The sequence below is a fragment of the Oncorhynchus nerka genome, linkage group LG27 (assembly GCF_034236695.1).
Source record: "Oncorhynchus nerka isolate Pitt River linkage group LG27, Oner_Uvic_2.0, whole genome shotgun sequence".
Lineage (NCBI taxonomy): Eukaryota > Metazoa > Chordata > Actinopteri > Salmoniformes > Salmonidae > Oncorhynchus > Oncorhynchus nerka.
In genome coordinates this window covers 58,880,669-58,902,762 of record NC_088422.1, presented here as the reverse complement: position 1 = coordinate 58,902,762, position 22,094 = coordinate 58,880,669, and the positions used below count along the sequence as shown (strand labels likewise).

The 22,094-nt window shown below is 42.6% G+C and overlaps 2 protein-coding genes across 2 annotated transcripts in view; both read left to right on the top strand.

Moving 5' to 3' along the window:
* The window catches only part of LOC115112055 (transmembrane protein 138), a 10,120-nt gene extending 7,914 nt beyond the window's left edge, over window positions 1-2,206 (top strand). The window contains exons 4-5 of the mRNA XM_029638740.2: window positions 1,284-1,359; window positions 1,499-2,206. Of these exons, the coding sequence (XP_029494600.1) occupies window positions 1,284-1,359; window positions 1,499-1,617 (195 nt within the window). The 3' untranslated portion in view covers window positions 1,618-2,206. The remainder of the gene's footprint in view (window positions 1-1,283; window positions 1,360-1,498) is intronic.
* Window positions 2,207-3,539: 1,333 nt separating this feature from the next.
* LOC115112054 (DNA damage-binding protein 1-like) overlaps window positions 3,540-22,094 on the top strand; it is a 28,607-nt gene continuing 10,052 nt past the window's right edge. The window contains 13 exon segments of the mRNA XM_029638739.2: window positions 3,540-3,699; window positions 5,089-5,237; window positions 5,774-5,890; window positions 6,051-6,119; window positions 6,121-6,273; window positions 6,573-6,687; window positions 6,930-7,027; window positions 7,204-7,362; window positions 10,760-10,843; window positions 11,158-11,377; window positions 15,887-15,962; window positions 19,241-19,349; window positions 20,590-20,768. Coding sequence (XP_029494599.1) covers window positions 3,639-3,699; window positions 5,089-5,237; window positions 5,774-5,890; window positions 6,051-6,119; window positions 6,121-6,273; window positions 6,573-6,687; window positions 6,930-7,027; window positions 7,204-7,362; window positions 10,760-10,843; window positions 11,158-11,377; window positions 15,887-15,962; window positions 19,241-19,349; window positions 20,590-20,768 — 1,589 coding nt within the window. The 5' untranslated portion in view covers window positions 3,540-3,638.

Below are 22,094 nucleotides of genomic sequence, written 5' to 3'. Positions count from 1 at the left end.
AAGGTTTGCAACTGCACATGGGGACAAAGATTGTACTTTTTGGAGAAATGTCCTCTGGTCTGATGAAACAAAACTAGAACTGTTTGTCCATAATGACCATCATTATGTTTGAAGGAAAAATGGGGAGGCTTGCAAGCCGAAGAACACTATCCCAACCGTGAAGCACGGGGGTGGCAGCATCATGTTGTGGGGGTGCTTTGCTGCAGGAGGGACTGGAGGACTTCACAAAATAGATGGCATCATGAGGTAGGAAAAATATGTGGATTTATTGAAGCAACATCTCAAGACATCAGTCAGGAAGTTCAAGCTTGGTCGCAAATGGGTCTTCCAAATGGACAATGACTCCAAGCATATTGGAGTGGCCATCACAAAGCCCTGACCTCAATCCCATGGAACATTTGTGGGCAGAACTGAAAAAGAGTGCGAGCAAGGAGGCCTACAAACCTGACTCGGTTACACCAGCTCTGTCAGGAGGAATGGGCCAAAATTCACCTAACTTATTGACCCAAGTTAAACCATTTAAAGGCAATGCTACTAAATACTAATTGAGTGTATGTAATCTTCTGACCCACTGGGAATGTGATGAAAGAAATTAAATCTGAAATAAATAATTCTCTCTATTATTCTGACATTTCACATTCTTCAAATAAAGTGGTGATCCTAACTGACCTAAAACAGGAAGTTTTTACTAGGATTAAATGTCAGGAATTGTGAAAGACTGAGCTTAAATGTATTTGGCTAAGGTGTATTTAAACTTCAACTGTATGTGTGAAGCCTGCGTGTGTGAGTGTGTGTCTTGTGTATTTTCATGGGGATAGTTGTGATTTGTAGTTATTATAGAAATGTGCACGTGTGAAGGTATGGGATCTGTTCATAGACTGGTGATCAACATTCAGTGAATTTGAGGTTTGAGAGAAGTACTGTAGAGGAACGGATCTTTCTTACAGGCAATTGGGGGATTTAGCCTGAGCTGTGATGTTCAGGAAGCTCCCTGGGAACCAACTATGACTGAGCTTTTGTCACAAGTGGATTCACTCCTAGCCACAAATAAGATGAGAGTATACTTTATTAATCCACAGGGGGAAATTATATTTGCCACTAACCTGATATGTGAGATTTATTTTACTTTGTGGATATGGAATTTCAAGTTTTCTGTAGGCCTCAGAATTGTTTATTACATATGTATTATCATTTACTATCAATTTATGGTTTATTATATGTCTTTGTGAAAGAATGCTATCCCTCAAACTGAATGATGCATTGGGTTGTGTCTATCTCTGCAGAATCTACGCTGGCTAAAATCAAACCGCTATGTGTGGACAGATGGTCTCCAAGTGCTTTTTGTCTTCCAAAGAATAGGTGAGGCTGTCTTTGGTCACACACTTACTGAAACACATTTTAGGAAACCTTTTAGGCCTGAAACGCAATAGTTGTTGTCTTTTCTGTTTCAAAACCAAATGACTTCAGTCTTTCATTGGTGATGTGTGTTTGTGTGCAGCGTCCGTGTTGTACTACTACTTCTACAAGCGCACCACAGAGTACCTGGGTGACCCTCGGCTCTATGAAGACTCGCCTTGGCTCAGAGACGCCTTTGCCAATGCCAGGGCCCGCCAGTGAGCAAAGAGCAGTTTGTGGAGATTAAACTGGAAAGGACAGATCCTAAATTGACCCCTCCATTTCCCCCCGGACACAGAGACACTGCTACGTGCAGAACTGAAATAGACGCTACAGTGCACAGGCATGGGCTTATACGGAGGGAAGACGTGGGTAAACTTTAACAAGAAGGGTGAAAAATGAGATTCTGCTTGGATACAGCAAGCCACTTTGCAGGGCAAGCCAGATGTACTGTAAGAGGCAAACTGGTTAAGGGCCTTGATTAATGGACAGAATGTTATACCAAGATGACTGTGATGCTGAAATTTGAGAACTCCTAGTTTGATGTGACATTGACACAACAAGTTATATCTTTTTTTCACACTTTGTAACCTTGTGACTGCGTTTGTCTGTGTTATTTAGCTATCAATGTAATTATTAACTTTGTTGTTTTGTAGGATGATTTGAGAGTTTGTGTGCCAGATTTTGTGTGTGAAGATGACTGGAAAGAAAAACTAATGTTTTATGTGTTTAAAATGCTTACTTTTCCCCCCTGCTTTTTGTACAAATGTATTAAACAAAACCCAGACAGTGCATACACTGATACACCCTGTATGTGCTCAGTATTCCTTCCAGTAAATACTTCCAATGTTAATCCTATATCACATGCACTCAGCATAAGCACACATTTATGTGACACATCAATTGACGTCACAAGCTCTAAGCATTGTGAATGAGGTTTCTTTTTTTGTTACGACCCTATGAGGTCATTGCATTGGCCTAAACACACTGGATTTACACATAGAAAAAGACAAACCGTTAGACAGTTGCATGCAAAATCTCCAAAAACAATTTGGGTGAACAGAATGTACGCTGTGCAGATACAGTATGTCTCAGAATAGGGGACTAAAGACCTACGGTAGAGTCTATATATTACTGAAGGTAAAACTGGATGTGTCAGTCAATTTATCACCACATCTCTCCTAACCCACCCCATAAATAGTGCTCGACAGTAAATATACACTCCAATACACCATATGCATGCTTGATTTCATGGAGCCACAGACAGGGATCTATTCTTATACCTGGGATTAATCAGGGATTGAGTCTTTAGCCTACAGCCCACAGGCCAGTGTTTTTGACAGCAGTGATGTCACTGCAAGCCCTGTGTTTATGAAGGTGTCAGCAAGGATGGTGGATAGACCAAGATGTCTTACTCAGGCAGTTTACCATTGGAAAAAATAGTCAGGGTTCCTGTCTAAGTGGGCGTTCCCTCTCTCGCGTCAGCATGCTTTCCTGCGTGAGGCCAATGGCTCTGGTCTACTTATTGTCCCCTCCCTGTTTTCCCCATACGCCCTTACTAGAAATATATTGTTTCTGTGGCACCCCAACCGCGGGGCAGGGGCAATAAGTAGACCAGAGTGGCCCCGTCCTGAAACAAATGAAGGAGGGAGGTGTCTCGCTTTCTCTACCGTCTCTGGTGTCAGTCCAATGCTAACCTAACGCATGCATATGCGCACACACACACACAGTAATACAAGCCGAAGAACACCTGCCATTTTGACCATTATCGATTTTGATTGATACAGTAAGTAGATCAAGTGTTTCTTAAAAGGGCATTTTGCTTGATCAACCGTGAGCAACAATGCCATGGCTCTGAAAGATCTCTAGTCCTCTTCATCAGTCACTTGGCGCTCTGCTGCGGAGGTTGACAATTTAAAACACTGATGAGCAAAAGCATCGCAACACACAGTATTTCATGTGAAAAAACGTCCTATTACAGAGGGGTAAGCCAAATAATATAAGTTATGACACTCTCCTCTTCTGTCCAATGCAGATGGACAATGCACCATATTATAAAAACACATGCACCAACAACGACTAATCGAATTCCGAGCCACATGGGGCGCTGTGAAAGTAAATATATCTCGTGTTTTTAGCAATACATTTCCGCTTGTTTTTTAAAATTATTTATATCCATGGTTTCAACACTTGTGAAGAACTGATACGATTTCGCTGGTGTTCTTATTCTGTCTTTGAACGTCATGTCTTATAATTACGTGGTAACAGCGCAGAAACCGACGGCAGTCAATGCCTGCATCACCGGTAATTATGTTATTCTTGTTAGCTCGCGCACCAACATGTCGTAGCGGCCTCATCCACTAGCACGCTAATCTCCCGCGCGAGAAGCCAAGCTACAGGCACCTGCAGGCCCCTTGATATTGTTTCGCCATCAAGTTGATCAAGTCCATTGATAAAGGCTTTATTCAAAGTTGTTTTATTAACCATGCACTGCATTGGACAAGTGGTTTCGCTCGACTGATATCATATAGCTAGCAATCGATTGTCAATCAAGTGAACACAAAATGTCACGAGCCAGTGTGTGCTCCTGCGCAGCCAGGATGTTTTGAAGCCAATGCTAGCTATCTTCAGCTGTCCGATGTCAATTTGTTTGGATTACTATTACCTTCTTGTTTATCAGTTGGCCAAGAATCTCAAGACAGGTTTGGAGCTTCAGTGTTGCAAAATTACACAGGTAGCAGGCAAGCCAATGCAGTTCCAGTTAATATGTCCACCTAAATAATAAATTGGCAAATTTATAACGTTATAGTCATGGACAGCCTGCGTAGTTACGAATGTAAGGACATTTACTTAGCCTTTAACTGCCTGCATTTCTTTGATTGCAAATATGTTGTCGATAGCTGGCAAACTATTCAATGTATTACTTTTTAGGTTAAAATCACGTGTGATTAAAAATCACTTAATCACATTCTGACACTGACTAACAAATCCCATATTGTTAATTTTAAAATCACACTGTCTAGGCAGTGTTGTCACCTTAGTGTATATTTTGATTAAAATTGATCTGCTTAGCTAGAAAAGTAGGCCAGTTGTATTGCTAGTACATAGAAAAACAAATACTTGAACTCAAGAAATTAGCATTTTCAATATACAGGAAGGAGATTGAAAAAAAAATTATTGCGTAGACTTTAAATCAAAATCAAATCAGATGTATTTATATAGCCCTTCGTACATCAGCTGATATCTCAAAGTGCTGTACAGAAACCCAGCCTAAAACCCCAAACAGCAAGCAATGCAGGTGTAGAAGCACGGTGGCTAGGAAAAACTCCCTAGAAAGGCCAAAACCTAGGAAGAAACCTAGAGAGGAACCAGGCTATGAGGGGTGTCCTCTTCTGGCTGTGCCGGGTGGAGATTATAACAGAACATGGCCAAGATGTTCAAATGTTCATAAATGACCGGCATGGTCAAATAATAATAATCACAGTAGTTGTCGAAGGGTGCAGCAAGTCAGCACCTCAGGAGTACATGTCAGCTGGCTCCTCATAGCCGATCACACACTAGCCGACTTGCCTAGTTAAATACATTTTTTTATATCTGCTAGTCATACAGAAAGCTGGAAGGCACTCCAATAACTACTAATTTAGCTCTTAGAAAAAGTTGGTCCGACTGACTAGACCACCCTCTCTTCCCCAGGCCACTTTACTTCTGCCGAGGACCTGAATCTGCTCATAGCCAAAAACACACGCCTGGAGATCTATGTGGTCACAGCGGAAGGGCTCCGGCCCGTCAAAGAGGTGGGCATGTACGGCAAGATTGCTGTCATGGAGCTCTTCAGGCCAAAGGTGAGTCTACTACTACCTGTATGTTTGTGTGTGCATGTTAGTCATTTCAAAGCTGGGTCACATTCAGTAGAGAGAAAACATTTTGAAACAAGGACGTACTGCATGAACTTTTATTCATTTATTTTATTTAACCTTTATTTAACTAGGCAAGTCAGTTAAGAACAAATTCTTATTTACAATGACGGCCTACACCGGGTCAAACCCAGACGACGCTGGGCCAATTGTGCGCCGCCCTATGGGACTCCCATTCACGGCCGGTTGTGATACAGCCTGGATTTTAACCATAGTGTCTGTAGTGACGCCTCAAGCACTGAGATGCAGTGTCTTAGACCGCTGTGCCGCTCGTGATCCCAATAAGAACACAGAATTATGTTTAATGTTGCAAAAGGTTCCACTACGGTGTGCCCCTCTTAAGAAGACCCAGGTTTCTTTCTGTAACTGCCATACAAGTTGTAAACTTATGCCGAAATTGAACATCAGACATGTGTTTTTACTGGCTTCAATGGAGAGCAACTTTTTGTCTGTTTTGACTGCAGGGTGAAAGCAAGGATCTGCTCTTCATTCTCACGGCCAAATACAACGCTTGCATCCTGGAGTACAAACAGAACGGGGAGAGCATCGACATCATCACCCGCGCCCACGGCAACGTGCAGGTAGGATAAAAATAAATATGAGGGTAGCTAGTGTCTTTGAGCTGTTGATGGAGATCAAGGTATATGTTCTGCAAAACTACAACAGGAATTCTCTGCAGACTGAAACAATAGGATGCTGTGAAACTCCTCTTACTTGACCAACTTATTTATTTTTGCATAGGACCGCATCGGGCGTCCCTCGGAGACAGGCATCATTGGCATTGTAGACCCTGAGTGCCGCATGATCGGCCCTGCGGCTGTACGACGGCCTATTCAAGGTGATTCCGTTGGACCGGGAGAACCGAGAACTCAAGGCCTTCAACATCCGCCTGGAGGAGCTGCAGGTCATCGACGTCCACTTCCTGTACGGCTGTCAGGCGCCCACAGTCTGCTTCATCTATCAGGTAGGGAGGGGTGGAGGTAAAATAGGGTGGGGGGAGGGACGGGTAGGAAGTGGTGGATGAAAGGGGTACAATGTTGGAGTGGTTGTGTTTTGAGGGGGTGGTTGGGGAGGAGTTGGGAAAATGCAAGATTAGGAATATGATGCTGTTTGAAAGAATATTGGGGAGTCAGAGAGGATGTGTATATGAGACAGTAGTGCGTGTCTGGTGAAAGGGGGAATGTGTGCTTTAGTTAACAGAAATGTTGCGTGAATATCTGCGAGTGTGTCAGTCTGGTTTGTTTCTGTGTTTGTGTGCTGTAGGACCCTCAGGGACGGCATGTGAAGACCTATGAGGTGTCGCTGAGGGAGAAGGAGTTCAACAAGGGGCCGTGGAAACAGGAGAACGTGGAGGCTGAGGCTTCTATGGTCATCCCAGGTGAGGAGAGAGAAAATCCAGGCAGGGTTAGACAATGATCGTCGGGCCCTGGTCCAATGCTCATGAGATTTACTTCATTCTGATGTTCAAAACTCTTAGATTAGTGTTCAAAGATAATTTCAACTGGAACTGCAGCGCCCAAGGGTCCTCTTCTGCTTTTTCTACTTCTTCTTATAGTGTATTTGAATGTGATTCCCTTGTTGGTTGATTTACGTGGTGGTTTATGTATTTGTCTATTTCAGTCCCAGAACCATTTGGAGGCGCTATAATCATTGGACAAGAATCCATCACCTACCACAACGGGGATAAATACTTGGCCATTGCGCCTCCCACCATCAAGGTAAGATCAACGTAAATCAACACAATGCAGAGGCTTTCAACTCTTTTCCAGCATCATGCAGTTTGATAGCAATGATGAATTGGATATAGTGCTGCACTTCTCCAGATGCTCAAAGCACTTTACATAGAACAGAGGGACACTCCCCTCATACACCACCTCTGTCCCGCCCCCGACAGCAAAGCACCATCGTATGTCACAACCGCGTGGACCCCAACGGCTCCCGCTACCTGCTGGGGGACATGGAGGGTCGCCTGTTTATGCTGCTGCTGGAGAAGGAGGAGCTGATGGACGGGGCCGTGGTGCTCAAGGACCTCCGTGTCGAGCTGCTCGGAGAGGTATGTGTTGTAGGCCTGCTGTCTCCCTCTCTCTGTTTCTGGTTGTTTTCTCTTTTGTGTGGTCCCTCATTTCATCTCAACTTCTGTCTTTTGTTCTTCTCTCTGTAGAAAGCCTTCTCTCTTGCTCTCTCTGATGTCTCTTGCTTTTTCTGTCTCCCTCTGATCTCTTCTTTTTTTATCTGGCTCAGTCGTCTCGTATCTTGCTTTCAGTGATGTCCCTTTTGAACTCTCTTTCACTTTTCTCTGCTTCTTTCCTCTTTGATATTCACATTACACAACTGAGTCTCAATGGCAGAATTATCCTTCAGTGTGTATTGTAAAAAAATATGTGAGTGTACACCAGGCCCTTTTTGTAAGTTGATCATATGAGATGGGCTGAAGAGTAGGGTTGCACATTTTGGGGAATATTCAGAGGTGGTAACTTTCTGTGGGAATATATATGGGAATTAATGGAAATATAGACAAATGAATATTAATACCATTTAAGTGTAGATGTTTTTGCTTTGGATATATTTACCATATCGTATGGAGACAGAAACATACACCTTTTACCTTATCATAAGAAGACATAATTGCAAATGATTAAATCCTTCCAATATTAACAAAACCATTTAGTTACGAATTTAACTTTTTAATTAAATTAGTTGACTTTTCACATGGGATGATTTTATTGAACAACAAAAGAAAGGGAATGATCCATCGCATCTCCCAAAAACGTTTTCAACATATGTAAAATTATAGTCTAAAAACTAAAGCTTTGGTTGTCTTCCTCTCAGGCTTCCATGTCTTCTCCCTGGACCGCCTCAATGTCCTCCTCTTGAACATCAGACTGAGGCCTCAGGGTGGCTCGTTGTCAGGCTCAAAAAGCCTCAGATTTGCCCGGATGGCCACCAATTTTTTAACACTTGTATTGGTCAGCATGTTGCGTGTTTGTTGTGTGTGTGTTCCCAAACAAGGACAGTTGCGCTCTTAAGGCGGCTGATGTTGGTGGGATTTAGAGGCGGATGCAGGCAATGGGAAAGAGCCTCAGATCCACAAAGTCCCTTCCACCAGGTGGTTGATGAGATATGTTGGCATGACTGCCATATTGCATCTTCATTTCAAAGCCCTTGCTTGGAAGTGTACTTTGCCAGACTGCCAAGAACCTTGCCCTCATCCAGGCCAAGGTGGTAAGATGTGGTAGTGATGACACCATAGGCCTTGTTGATCTCTGTGCCAGACAGGATGTTCTTGCCAGCAACGTATGCTGCGGCATATATGGGCTTCAGGCAGAAGTCTTCACGCTTTTTGATGTATTTCACAACTGCAGTTTCCTCTTCTTGGAGCAACAGTGAAGTGGGCAGGGCAGTACAGATTCCTTCTCTTACATCTGCAAGGAGAGTCTGAACATCAGACAGGATGGCATTGTCTCCCTCAATCCGTGCAATGGCTACTGCTCTAGGTTTCAGGAGTTTCCGGCTGCTACCACTCTCTCCCAAAATACATCATCCAGGAGCATCCTCTTGATGGGGCTGTCCATATCGGCAGACTGTGATATGGCAATTTCTTGGAGCGACTCCTTCCCTTCCAGGAGACTGTCAAACATGATGACAACACCACCCCAACGGGTGTTGCTGGGCAGCTTCAATGTGGTGCTTTTATTCTTCTCGCTTTGCTTGGTGAGGTAGATTGCTGCTATAACTTGGTTACCCTTCCCGTACCTAACCATTTCCTTGGCTCTCTTGTAGAGTGTATCCATTGTTTTCAGTGCCATGATGTCCTTGAGGAGCAGATTCAATGCATGAGCAGCACAGCCAATGGGCGTGATGTGAGGGTACGACTCCTCCACTTTAGACCAAGCAGCCTTCATGTTCACAGAATTGTCTGTCACCAGTGCAAGTACCTTCTGTGGTCCAAGGTCGTTGATGACGGCCTTCAGCTTACCTGCAATGTAGAGACCGGTGTGTCTGTCCCTTGTCTGCTCTTGTAGGTCACTGGTTGAGGGGTGGAGATGATGTAGTTAATTATTCCTTGCCCATGAACATTCGACCACCTATCAGAGATGATTGCAATACAGTCTGCCTTCTCTGATTTGCTTGACCTTCACTTTAACTCTGTTGAACTCTGCATCCAGAAAATGAGTAGGAAAAGCATGTCTGGTTGGAGGGGTGTATGCTGGGCAAAGAACATTCAGAAATCTCTTCCAATACACATTTCCTGTGAGCATCAGAGGTGAACCAGTTGCGTACACAGCTCGAGCAAGACATTCATCAGCATTTCTCTTGACTACGTTCCTCCATTGAGTCAAAAAAACCTTCTGATTCCAGGAGGACCGTGAGTTGTTGCTATCAATAAGGTGTCTTGTTCATCATTTTTAACTCGAATAGAAGTGGAAGGACTTTTGTCAGAGGTTGCTTGTTGTGAGCACTGAGGGAACTTTATGCACTTGGCCAGATGATTCTGCATTTTTTTGCGTTCTTCACATTTGATTTGGCACAGTATTTGCAAATGTACACAGCTTTTCCTTCTACATTAGCTGTAGTGAAATGTCTCCACACATCAGATAGTGCCCGTGGCATTTTCCTGTAAAGATTTGAAAGAGAATTTGTTTGTGCTTGTTCAATGAACCATACACAGGTGCATGTCCATTAATTGTTTAACAGTCATTGAGACAGTAACAGACAGTAGGCAATTAAGGTCAGTAATGAAAACTTAGGACACTAAAGAGGCCTTCGTGCTGACTTTGAAAAACACCAAAAGAAAGATGCCCAGGGTCCCTGCTCATCTGAATTAATGTGCCTTCGGCATGCTGCAAGGAGGCATGAGGACTGCAGATGTGGCCAGGGAAATAAATTGCAATGTCCGTACTGTGAGACGCCAGAGAGACGGGACGGACAGCTGATCGTCCTCGCAGTGGCAGACCACGTGTAATAACACCTGCTGCACAGGATCGGTACATCCAAACATCACACCTGCGGTACAGGATGGCAACAACAACTGCCCAAGTTAACCCAGGAACGCACAATCCCTCCAACAGTACTCAGACTGTCTGCAATAGGCTGAGAGAGGCTGGACTGAGGGCTTGTAGGCCTGTTAAGTTTGCTGAAAGTGAACGCAGTTGACAGTGAGAGGACATTTTTTTTGGGGGCTGAGTTAAGCAGTTAGATTAAACAACTCCTTTGTAAGAAATGTTTTAAAATTAAACGTGTGGATAGAGGTGAATTAACACTCAGTTAGCAGGCTCAAGCAGGCTAAAACCCACATGGTAGCAAAAACTAACTAGCATAAATTGTTAACAAGTTATAAATTATTTAAACATACTTTGCTGTAGGCTACTATTTACTAATTAACAAAACATCCCTTTACAACACTACTGAAGAGTAATGTCTGTGTGCGACCCTCCCTCCCTCCCTTGCAGACGTCCATTGCAGAGTGCTTGACCTACCTAGACAACGGTGTGGTGTTTGTTGGTTCAAGACTGGGCGACTCCCAGTTGGTCAAGGTAAGTTTGAACCGGTCACATAGAAAATACCTCGATGAATGTAACCTCTGGAAAAGTGTTGATTTTAACAAAGACAAATGAGAAGAAAAACAGAACTGGTTTTACAAGGTGCTTTTTGAGCATGGTAGAGTTTTATAGCACTTGTAGGCAACCAAGAGGAAGATTGCCATCACTCAGTAATGAAAGGTACAAACCAGCTTTGAAATTGAAGAGTTTAAGAAAGGATAAGCTTGCCTCACAATTTTTTCTGTGCTGGGCGGTGGACATCAATAGTCCACTTGTTGTTTATCTAGAGTTGTCACCCCCCTTTCCAGCTCAATGTGGACAGTAACGACTCAGGGTCGTACGTGGCAGTGATGGAGACCTTCACCAACCTGGGGCCCATCGTGGACATGTGTGTAGTGGACCTGGAGAGACAGGGACAGGGCCAGCTGGTCACCTGTTCTGGAGCGTTTAAGGAGGGCTCCCTCAGGATCATCCGGAATGGCATTGGGATCCACGAACACGCCAGCATCGACCTGCCAGGGATCAAAGGTCAGTAGGAGGGCTTCTGGGCCCTTGGAAAAAAGGAGGATGCTGCTTTCTCTGGACCAATACCCAAATCGACCCCTTGCCCTTATCCCCCTAGACAGATCTGAAGGAGTTGGATTAGTATACGCAATATATGGTAGTCTCTCTACATCTGATACACTAGGGCCAAATTCAAGCTGCCTTGAATGAAATTCTCAAATTCGAGCTGGGTGGAGGGAAACCCAGGCCAGCGCAGTCCAGTTTCACAACTGGTGCCGGCTCAATTAGAATCCAGAATGTTGACACCATTACTATACAACCGCCAAGCTGATCACTGCTGGATGCTGACACAACATTTAGCTAGCTTGTTTGGGCTTGTTGCTGTTAGCTTGCCCATGGACAAGCAGTACTGCAGTAGTCAGACATGACACGAGTTACCACAATACCTGGATCCTTCATACATTTTTGTACTACAAAAACTTTTATACGAACACTCAGCCCTAGAATGCTAGCTAGCTAAAGCATTTGCTTGCAAATCAGTTGAAACTAACTAGCTAACATCAGCTAGCAGGAATTTTTTCTGACCAGGTCGTATTGAATGCTCGTTAGCTACATCATATCAAACCTGTCTGGCTTGGTTAGCTAGCTAATAGCCAATGCCATGGCAAGCAAGGTAGGAATTAAGCTAGCTAGCTGGCCTCTTAAATGTAACGTCCCCATATTATATTTTTTTTATTCAATTCAGTCTGGTATGAGAACATTAGCCCCTTTCTCCCCAATTTCGTGGTATCCAATTGTTTTTTTAGTAGCTACTATCTTGTCTCATAGCTACAACTCCCGTATGGCTCGGGAGAGACGAAGGTCATGCGTCCTCCGATACACAACCCAACCAATCCGCACTGCTTCTTAACACAGCGCGCATCCAACCCTGAAGCCAGCCGCACCAATGTGTCGGAGGAAACACTGTGCACCTGATGAGACAAGGATATCCCTACCGGCCATACCCTCCCTAACCCGGACGACGCTAGGCCAATTGTGCGTCGCCCCACGGACCTCCCGGTCGCGGCCGGTTACGACAGAGCCTGGGCGCGAACCCAGAGTCTCTGGTACGGCACCCTTAACCACTGCGCCACCCGGGAGGCCAAAGCTGAATATCTTGGCTATTGATCTGTTTCTTAAAATATTGGGTATGATTTACTACCATATATGGGCATACGGATGTATAAGGGCAGACTGAGCCGATAACCTGATTTCAAGATGGCTGCTACCTATGTTCCCGGTTAGCGTTGTGAAGCATAAACATAATTAACACGGAATACGTTGATTCACACCGAAAGCTGGGCCTCCACAGATCATGAGGATGTGTTATTTGTCTGTATGTAACCTTCTGTTATTGATCACCAGCCCAGAGTCACACTTTTTTTTTTACACACAACGTTTTGCAATCATTTTACAAGGTAAGCTTCGATTTGGTCTGTTTTTGAGCTATAGCTACGTTAATTCTTAGGTTGGGAGGAACAAATCTAGCCTATTGCCAATGTTATCTGATGATGTATGACAAATGACATAATGGCAATGTCGAATGTCCCCTGAGTGACTATCTTTGCGCTTGAAAAATATGATAAACCTTTGGATTAGAGGTCGACCGATTGTGGTTTTTCAACGCCGATACCGATTATTGGAGGACCAAAAAAGCCGATACCGATTAATCGGCCGATTTTTTTTGTTTGTTTTGTTGTTGTTGTAATAATGACAATTACACAATACTGTATTAACACTTATTTTAACTTAATATAAAACATCAATAAAATCAATTTAGCCTCAAATAAATAATGAAACCTGTTCAAATTGGTTTAAATAATGCAAAAACAAAGTGTTGGAGAAGAAAGTAATATGTGCCATGTAGAATATGTGCCATGTAAAAAAGCGAACGTTTAAGTTCCTTGCTCAGAACATGAGAACATATGAAAGTTGGTGGTTCCTTTTAACATGAGACTTCAACATTCCCAGATAAGAGGTTTTAGGTTGTAGTTAATATAGTATTTATAGGACTTTTTCTCTCTATACCATTTGTATTTCATATCCCAACTATTGGATGTTCTTATAGTATTGCCAGTGTAACAGTATAGCTTCCGTCCCTCTCCTCGCCCCTACCTGGGCTCGAACCAGGAACACGTCGACAACAGCCACACTCGAAGCATCGTTACCCATCGCTCCACAAAAGCCGCGGCCCTTGCAGCGCAAGTGGAATAACTACTCCAAATCTAAAAGCGAGTGACGTTTGAAACAGTATTAGTGCACACCCAGCTAACTAGCTAGCCATTTCACATTGGTTACACCAGCCATTAGGCTGATAGGCTTGAAGTCATAAAGTCATAAACAGAGCTGTGCTTGCGAAGAGCTGCTGGCAAAACGCACGAAAGTGCTGTTTGAATGAATGATTACGGGCCTGCTGCTGCTTAGTCGGCAGCAGGCCCAGACTTAATTATAACATAATAACACACAGAAAGACGAGCCTTTGGTCATTAATATGATCGAATCCGGAAACTATAATTTCGGAAACAAAACGTTTATTATTTCAGTGTAATACGGAACCGTTCTGTATTTTATCTAACGGGTGGCATCCCTAAGTCTAAATATTGTTGTTACATTGCACAACCTTCAATCTATGTCATAATTGTGTAAAATTCTGGCAAATTAGTTCGTAATGAGCCAGGCAGCCCAAACTTGCATATACCCTGACTCTGCGTGCAATGAACGCAAGAGAAATTACACAATTTCACCTGGTTAATATTGCCTGCTAAACAGGATTAGTAGTTATAACTAGTGATTATGATTGATTGTTTTTTATAAAATAAGTTTAATGCTAGCTAGCAATTTACCTTGGCTTCTACTGCATTTACGTAACAGGCAGATTACTCGTGGAGTGCAATGGTTAGAGCGTTGGACTAGTTAACTGTGCGGTTGCAAGATTGGAACCCCTGAGCTGACAAGGTGAAAATCTGTCGTTCTGCCCCTGAACAAGGCAGTTAACCCACAGTTCCTAGGCAGTCATTGAAAATAAGAATGTGTTCTTAACTGACTTGTCTAGTTAAATAAAATATATAAAAATTTAAATTAAAAAAATTATCGAAAATACCGATTTCCTTTTGTTTTGAAAACTTGAAATCGGCCGTAATTAATCGGCCATTCCGATTAATCGGTCGACCTCTACTCTGGATGTCCCCCCAACACCACCACAATGTTTGAGAAAGATTGGTGTTATAGATATTTAGTTTTTATAGGGAACAATAACTTTTAGGCACATCCGGTGTGCAAAAACAGTGCAATTACCACATTCAAACACTTTGGAGGAGTTGAAAGGACACTTGAATGTACCCTGGATACCCCATAACACCAGCACAATGTTTGATGTTTTTATACTTTACAAATACCAATTTTAGGAATTGAAAATATGTAATAGCATTGGAATTACCTAATTTACAGATATATGCCACTTTGGAGAGGTTTAGGGACACATCAATAATTATCTTGTAGCTTGTCAATTTAAATATTACTTCCAAACAAAAACATGTATTTTGTGTGTGCTTGTATGTTCTGATAATTTCCTCATACTATCCCAGATGTCATCTGTCCAAGTATATCATGTTTTGGCTCGTCAGAATCATGTAATTACACATGAATAGCAGTTACTTTTGGGTGTCTACTTAGGTAGACATCTACATTCTAAGAGGCTAGCCTGTTTAGCTACCTAGCTAACTTCAGCAAGCTAAATACTTGGCTCTGAGTCTGGCTGGCACTGGCAAGTGTATGGGATAATGTTAGTTACAACATGGTGAGGGTGAATTAAATTCTTCAACATCTTGCTAGCTAGCAATATTAGCGATGCCAGCTGCAGTCACATATTGGCTGCCTAGCAACATGTCGTCATTTCTCATTTCTGAAGGCAGTGGAAATGCAATTTGAGCTAACCCACCAAGGCCAGCCCAACCTGGGTTGACTTCAAAGTGCCAATGGAAATGGGGCTTCAGTGGGATTTTCTCCATATTGTTTGCATCTGTCTAATTATTGCTGTTTTCTATTTTTTTAAATTGTCGTTTAAAAAAAAATGTTTATGGTCCCAGGCATCGGCCACATAATCATGAACACGTTGATGAGAAGCAAATTGTTTACTTGGCCAATCAATGAGGCCCAGATAGAGAACGAAAACCTTGAGAAACTGCCCTGGCCCACCAGGACTGTGGGCACGGATCAATCAATCAAGCTACAGCGTTGACTCCTTTCTAGTTCAGGGTCCTGTTCGCTAGGTACTGAAATGGAAGAAAACAGACTAAAACCGGGAGGGACTACCTGGACTCTTAATCCAATAGTTGTCCAAATCAGAAGCTCATTTTTGTTTTCTGTAGCAAAACACTTTGAAACATTTTCCGTTTGTCCTAATGAAACACCACCTAGCTAATAATGCTGCTTGTTTTCTAGTTCTGTTGAACACTTGATGTTTATTTTCCTCCATATTTTTTGTTGTCCTCCCAGGTTTGTGGCCCCTTCGCTCAGAGGCTGGGAGAGAGACAGACGATATGCTGGTCCTGTCTTTCGTGGGCCAGACAAGGTGAGACAACCAGTGGTGGCCTTATAGAAAGGTTCTGCACGTTTTGACCACAATATAATCGCTCCCTGTTCAGTCTGGTGAAGCCTTCCCTAATGCCTCACACAGTACCTTGTTTATATGACGAGTTATTGGTTTGACACATATTATAACAAAAGGGAGAATAGACAGATAAAACAAAATATGTATTTAATTTCAGAGTCAGACATTGTTGACATGGATAGATTTTTACACCGATTGTAACGAGACAATTTTTACAAAGGTTGAAATGATCAAATGCATGAAAAAACTGTTGGTCACTAAATCCAGTGAAAACTAGGACCATGAAAAAAAACAACCAGCTGGGTCTCTTCACCTGCTATTACACTTAAACTAATTCACTAAGATCTGCCCACTACAGTGCTGTCTGGTCAGAACATGATGTTGAGGCCCATACTCAACACTTGGTCACCAACACACGCAAACACGGGCATAGATGATTCCATTTTTAAAGTTATTTTATATTTTTTTGTGTGGTTCTAAAAGGGGAAACAATACAATAATTTGAATTTACTAAGATAACTGTACATATGTAATATAACAATAAGCAGATGAGCAAACTGTGGTATAATATAAACATATGAATGAATCCCATAGTATAGCATCTAGACATCATTAAAGAATATACACTGCCAGAGAGATATATGTAGAAGGCCTAAGGCCATGGAGCCTTATAGCTGACCTGGCTGAGATCTTAATTTAGGGCTACTGCGCCTGTGCTGGTGCACAGAAAGAGCTGAAACATTCTAGGAACTTCTAGAATCTGTAGAATGGTACTAGCTACTACACAACACAAGGCTATACACATTGCAGATATAAACATATTGCAGCTATAGCATGTATATAATATAAACAATGCTAATACGATATTGAGTATTCTAGACGCACTCAATAAACACACTTGTAGCAATAATAATAACGATACTACACTTATTGCAATGGACGCACACAACACTTAGTTAGGAAACCGCATGTGAACAGTTGCTCAGCACTTCCTTCTTGCAACAGCATGTAACTTAATAACTTGAGGTGTCGAGGGCAGTGCCCTGCATTGCGTCCAAGCATCCTTATTGGTTGGAAAAGTCTATCTGATTGGCTTTCAGGCATGTCAATAATTTGGGAGGGCCAGCCTTTTTTTACAATGTACGTTGCCTATTTTCACTGAACAAAAATATAAATGCAACATGCAACTATTTCTAAGATTTTACTGAGTTACAGTTGATATAAGTTAATCAGTCAATTGAGATCAATATATTAGGCCTTGGATTTCACATGACTGGGAATACAGATCTGCATCTGTTGGTCACAGATGCCTTAAAAAAAAAAAAAGTAGCAACGTGGATCAGATGTGACCACCATTTGCCTCATGCAGTGCAACACATCTCCTTTGCATAGAGTTGATCAGGCAGTTGATAATGGCCTGTGGAATGTTATCCCACTCTTCAATGGCTGTGCAAAGTTGCTGGATATTGGTGGGAACTGCAGTTCAGATCAGTTCAGATCATCCCGAACAAGCTCAATGGGTGACATGTCTGGTAAGTGTGCAGGCCATTTTCAGCTTCCTGGAATTGTGTACAGATCCTTGCAGCATGGGGGGCCGTACATTACCATGCTGAAACATGAAGTGATGGCGGTGGTTGAATGCAGGGCTCAACATAATTCTCAAAGTTGGAGTCTATGCTATTCTCATTCACAGATTTGTTTTGAATGATGTATTTTAGGCCACAAGAAGTGACATTGAACAAACAATACCAAGATGGAGAAATAAAATGAGGACTCAAAGAACATAGGCTACAGCTGAGGAATGCTAATGAAAGAAATGGCTAGTTGGCCTATGCCCTTTTCCAAATTATTTTAGCAATGTGCAACCTACTACAACACGTATAGTAGCTTAGGCCTAATAAGAGAGAAGGATAAGGGGAAAAAATGGGAATAAGTTTATAGTTATCAAGTTGAGGACAGCAGAGTCTCTGCAGCCTGTGATGATTTACACCTCGGCACAAAACCGCACAGCCAGCGATGCACTTTGACTCGCGCCATCTGTGAGCTTCGGCACACACCGGCCTAAGCTAATTTACACGTCTCTTTCGTGCCACAGCTCCCCCAGAGGGGAATAAGCTTTTCGAAAAGATTTGAGGCCACTAAATATACTACAGCGTTGTATAGCGATTAATGTCATGATTCCTCTCGTCCCTCCTGTAGCATGCCAGCCAAATGCGTAGCAGTCACTTTTGTGTTGTACTTTTTTTTTTGTATGTTATTTTGTATGGCTGCTAGGGAAGGATAACATTGTCAATGGGCAAGCACAGAAAATTGTCAGAACCCTCCTATGTACTTCACTTATTTTCAGTCACCCTTTTGACCGATGGTATTCTGGGCCATTTTTTGTTGTTGTTGGTGTAAGTGACTTCAGCTTTTCAACAAGTAAAAAATATGTCCTACTTGTCCAAAGGACAAGTGACAAAAAAAAAGTTAATGTCAAGCCCTGGAATGGCATGATAATGGGCCTCAGGATCTTTTCAAGGTATCTCTGTGCATTCAAATTGCCATCGATAAATTGCAATTGTGTTCCTTGTCCGTAGCTTATGCATGTCCATATCATAACCCTACCGCCACCATGGGGCACTCTGTTCATTAAGTTGACATCAGCAAACCGCTTTCCAACACGTTGCCATACATGCTGTCTGCCATCTGCCCGGTACAGTTGAAACCAGGATTAATCCGTGAAGAGCTCACGTCTCCAGCAAGCCAGTGGCCATCGAAGGTGAGCATTGCCCACTGAAGTCAGTTACAACACCCAACTGCAGTCAGGTCAAGACCCTGGTGAGGACGACAAACACGCAGATCAGCTTCCCTAAGACTGTTTCTGACAGTTTGTGCAGAGATTTTTGAACCCACAGGTTCATCAGCTGTCAGGGTTGCTCCTCTCAGACTATCCCGCAGGTGAAGAAGCCTGATGTGCAGGTCCTGGGCTGGTGTCGTTACACGTAGTCTGCAGTTGTGAGGCCTGTTGGACCTTCGCTAAAATTACGGAGGCGGCTTATGGTAGAGAAATTAACAAAATTATCTGGCAGTAGCTCTGGTGAACACTCAAAATTTGTGCACATTTGGGCGAAATAAGCTTTTTGTGCATATTAAACATTTCTGGGATCTTTTATTTCACCTCATGAAACATGGTACCAACACCTTTTACATGTTGCGTTTATATTTTTAAGTGTGTAAGTCGTTCCGTGTTTCCTCAGGGTGCTGATGCTAAGCGGGGAGGAGGTGGAGGAGACTGAGTTGCCTGGCTTTGTGGACAACCTGCAGACCTTCTACTGTGGCAACGTTGCCCACCAGCAGCTCATCCAGGTATACACAAACGTGCGCGCACACACTAGTGATGAGGGAAAAAAATCTATTGTTGCATATAGGGATATTATTTTTCACGTTATGTGGTATAGTTTTGACTATTGCAATATGTTTGCGCTAATTGGCTGTACCTGCACCAAAACTAATTTATTTCCATGACTGATTTAAAATGTTTCTCATGGCTCTCTTATCCCTCTGCGGCAGACATATGATGAGCAATATGTTTGGAACATCGAATCGCAATAAAATCAGTATTGAATCACAATACATATACAGTGCCTTCAGAAAATATTTATACTTATTCCACATTTTGTTGTTAGAGCCTGAATTCAAAATGTATTGTTTTTCTCAACCAGCTATAGACAATACCCCATAATCACAGTGAAAACATATCTTACATTTTTGTGGCAAATTTATTGAAAATTCAATATGTAAATTAGATATTTCTGTAAGCTTTCACCCTCCTGAGTCATTACTTCATAGAAGCACCTTTGGCTGCGATTTAAAGCTTTAAGTCATCTTGGGTATGTCTATCAGCTTTGCACATCTGGATTTGGGGATCCATGCTGGCTGTAAAAATCCCTCCATGCGAGGTTGAAAACCAAATGGCCAATAACCTATCCTCCTCCTAGGCCTATCGTAATAGCTTCAAGATATGGTTAGTTATGAACAGTAGCTTATTTCCCAAATATTCAAGCCTACGAAGGTGAGGTCTTAAAGTTAGTGGCTTTCAAGAATGAAAGTCTACAGCCTCAGCTATTCTCAATCACAGCTTTATGAGAGAGGTGACAAAAAATATTTTTTATTCTATTTTGAGGCAAATAAAGCAATTGTCATCCCGTTCTGAAGACTGTAGACTGCTTCTATCCAGGCCGTGATGTAGGCCTATAACCTATCTCACTACGGCCTGTTCCTCATCAGTCACTGCGCCATCATGTGCGTCTGCCACGCAGACACACACACCTGTGCCACACACATGCACACACACGCTTGCACTTTGTCAATGGAGCAGAATATCTTTTCCTCTGCAAAAATGTTTAATGGTTGTTTTTATCCGGTGGGCACTTGGCACAACAGGTGAGAGAAATTGCACATGAACAAGAATCACTTGCCTTCAACTAAATTTATTTTTATGTGCAGTTGTGAATCAAACAAATACACATGTGAACACTAAAAGTGTTCAAACAGTGAATCGTGCGACGGTGCCAATATATTTATGTACTGTGTGTGTGTGATTCAGATCACGTCGGGCGGTGTGCGTCTGGTAATGCAAGACAGCAAGGCCCTGGTGTCTGAGTGGAAGGAGCCGCTGGGCCGGAACATCAGTGTGGCCGCATGTAACTCCTCCCAGGTGGTGCTGGCCGTGGGCCGCGCCCTCTACTATCTCCAGATCCTCTCTGGGGAACTCAAACAGATCAGGTACACGCAACTCAAATCCAGTTCAACTTTATTTACAGTGTTGTTAAACACCACCTGAGAAGTGGGGAGCCCCAGACCAACTGAATTGTAGCTTTAAGTATGAATAAAAGTTAAATCAACAGAAGAAATGACAAACACAGTTCCTTCAGAAAGTATTCATACCACTTGACTTATTCCACATTTTGTTGTTACAGCCGGAATTTAAAATGGATACAATTTATGGGATATTGTGTGTAAATTGACACACAATACCCCATAATGACAGTAAAAACATTTTTGTATAATTTATTGAAAATGAACTATAAGTAAGTAAAAGTAATTTACACCCCTGAGTCGATAGTTTGTAGAAGCACCTTTTGGCAATGATTATAGCTGTGAGTTTGTCTGGGTAAGTCTCTAAGAGCTTTGCATGCCTGGATTGAGAAATATCTACCCATTTTAATATTTTCTAAATTATTCAAGCTCTGTCAGATTGGTTGTTAGACAAAAATGTTCAGGTCTTAAGTGAATTTAAGTCAACTAACTTGGCCACTCAGGAACATTCACACATGGCAGCATATGCTGTGGGTATTTTTTTCAGCGGCAGGGGCTGGGAGGCTAGTCAGGATCGAGGGAAAGATGAACGGAGCAAAGTACAGAGATCCTTGATTAAAACCTGCTCCAGAGTGCTCAGGACCTTAGGCTGGGGCGAATGTTCACCTTCCAACAGAACAACGATCCTAAGCGCACAGACAAGACAACACAGGAGTGGCTTCAGGACAAGTCTCAATGTCCTTGAGGGGCCTTGCCAGAGCCTAGACTTGAACCCGATCGAACATCTCTGGAGAGGCCTGAAAATAGCTGTGCAGCGACGCTCCCCACCCAACTTGACAGGGCTTGAGAGGATGTGCTGAGAAGAATGGGAGAAACTCCCCAAATACACGTGTGCCAAGCTTGTGGTGTCATACCTAAGAAGACCCGAGGCTGTAATCCCTGCCAAAGGTGCTTCAACAAAGTACTGAGTGAAGGGTCTGAATACTTATGTAAATGTGATATTTCACTTTTTTTTTTATGATAAATTTGCCAACATTTCTAAAAACCTGTTTTTGCTTTGTCATTATAGGGTATTATTTGTAGATTGGTTGAGGGGAAACAAACCATTTGATCCATTTTAGAATAAGGTTGTAATGTAGCATGATGTGGGAAAAGTGAAGGGGTCTGAATACTTTCCGAATGCACACATACACACACCACTTTGAACCCAGTTGGAGTCAGCTCTACAGGCCATCACCATGCCTGAGCTTGTCTTACACTGCTCTTCAAGGAATGCTCTACTAATGTGGTCTG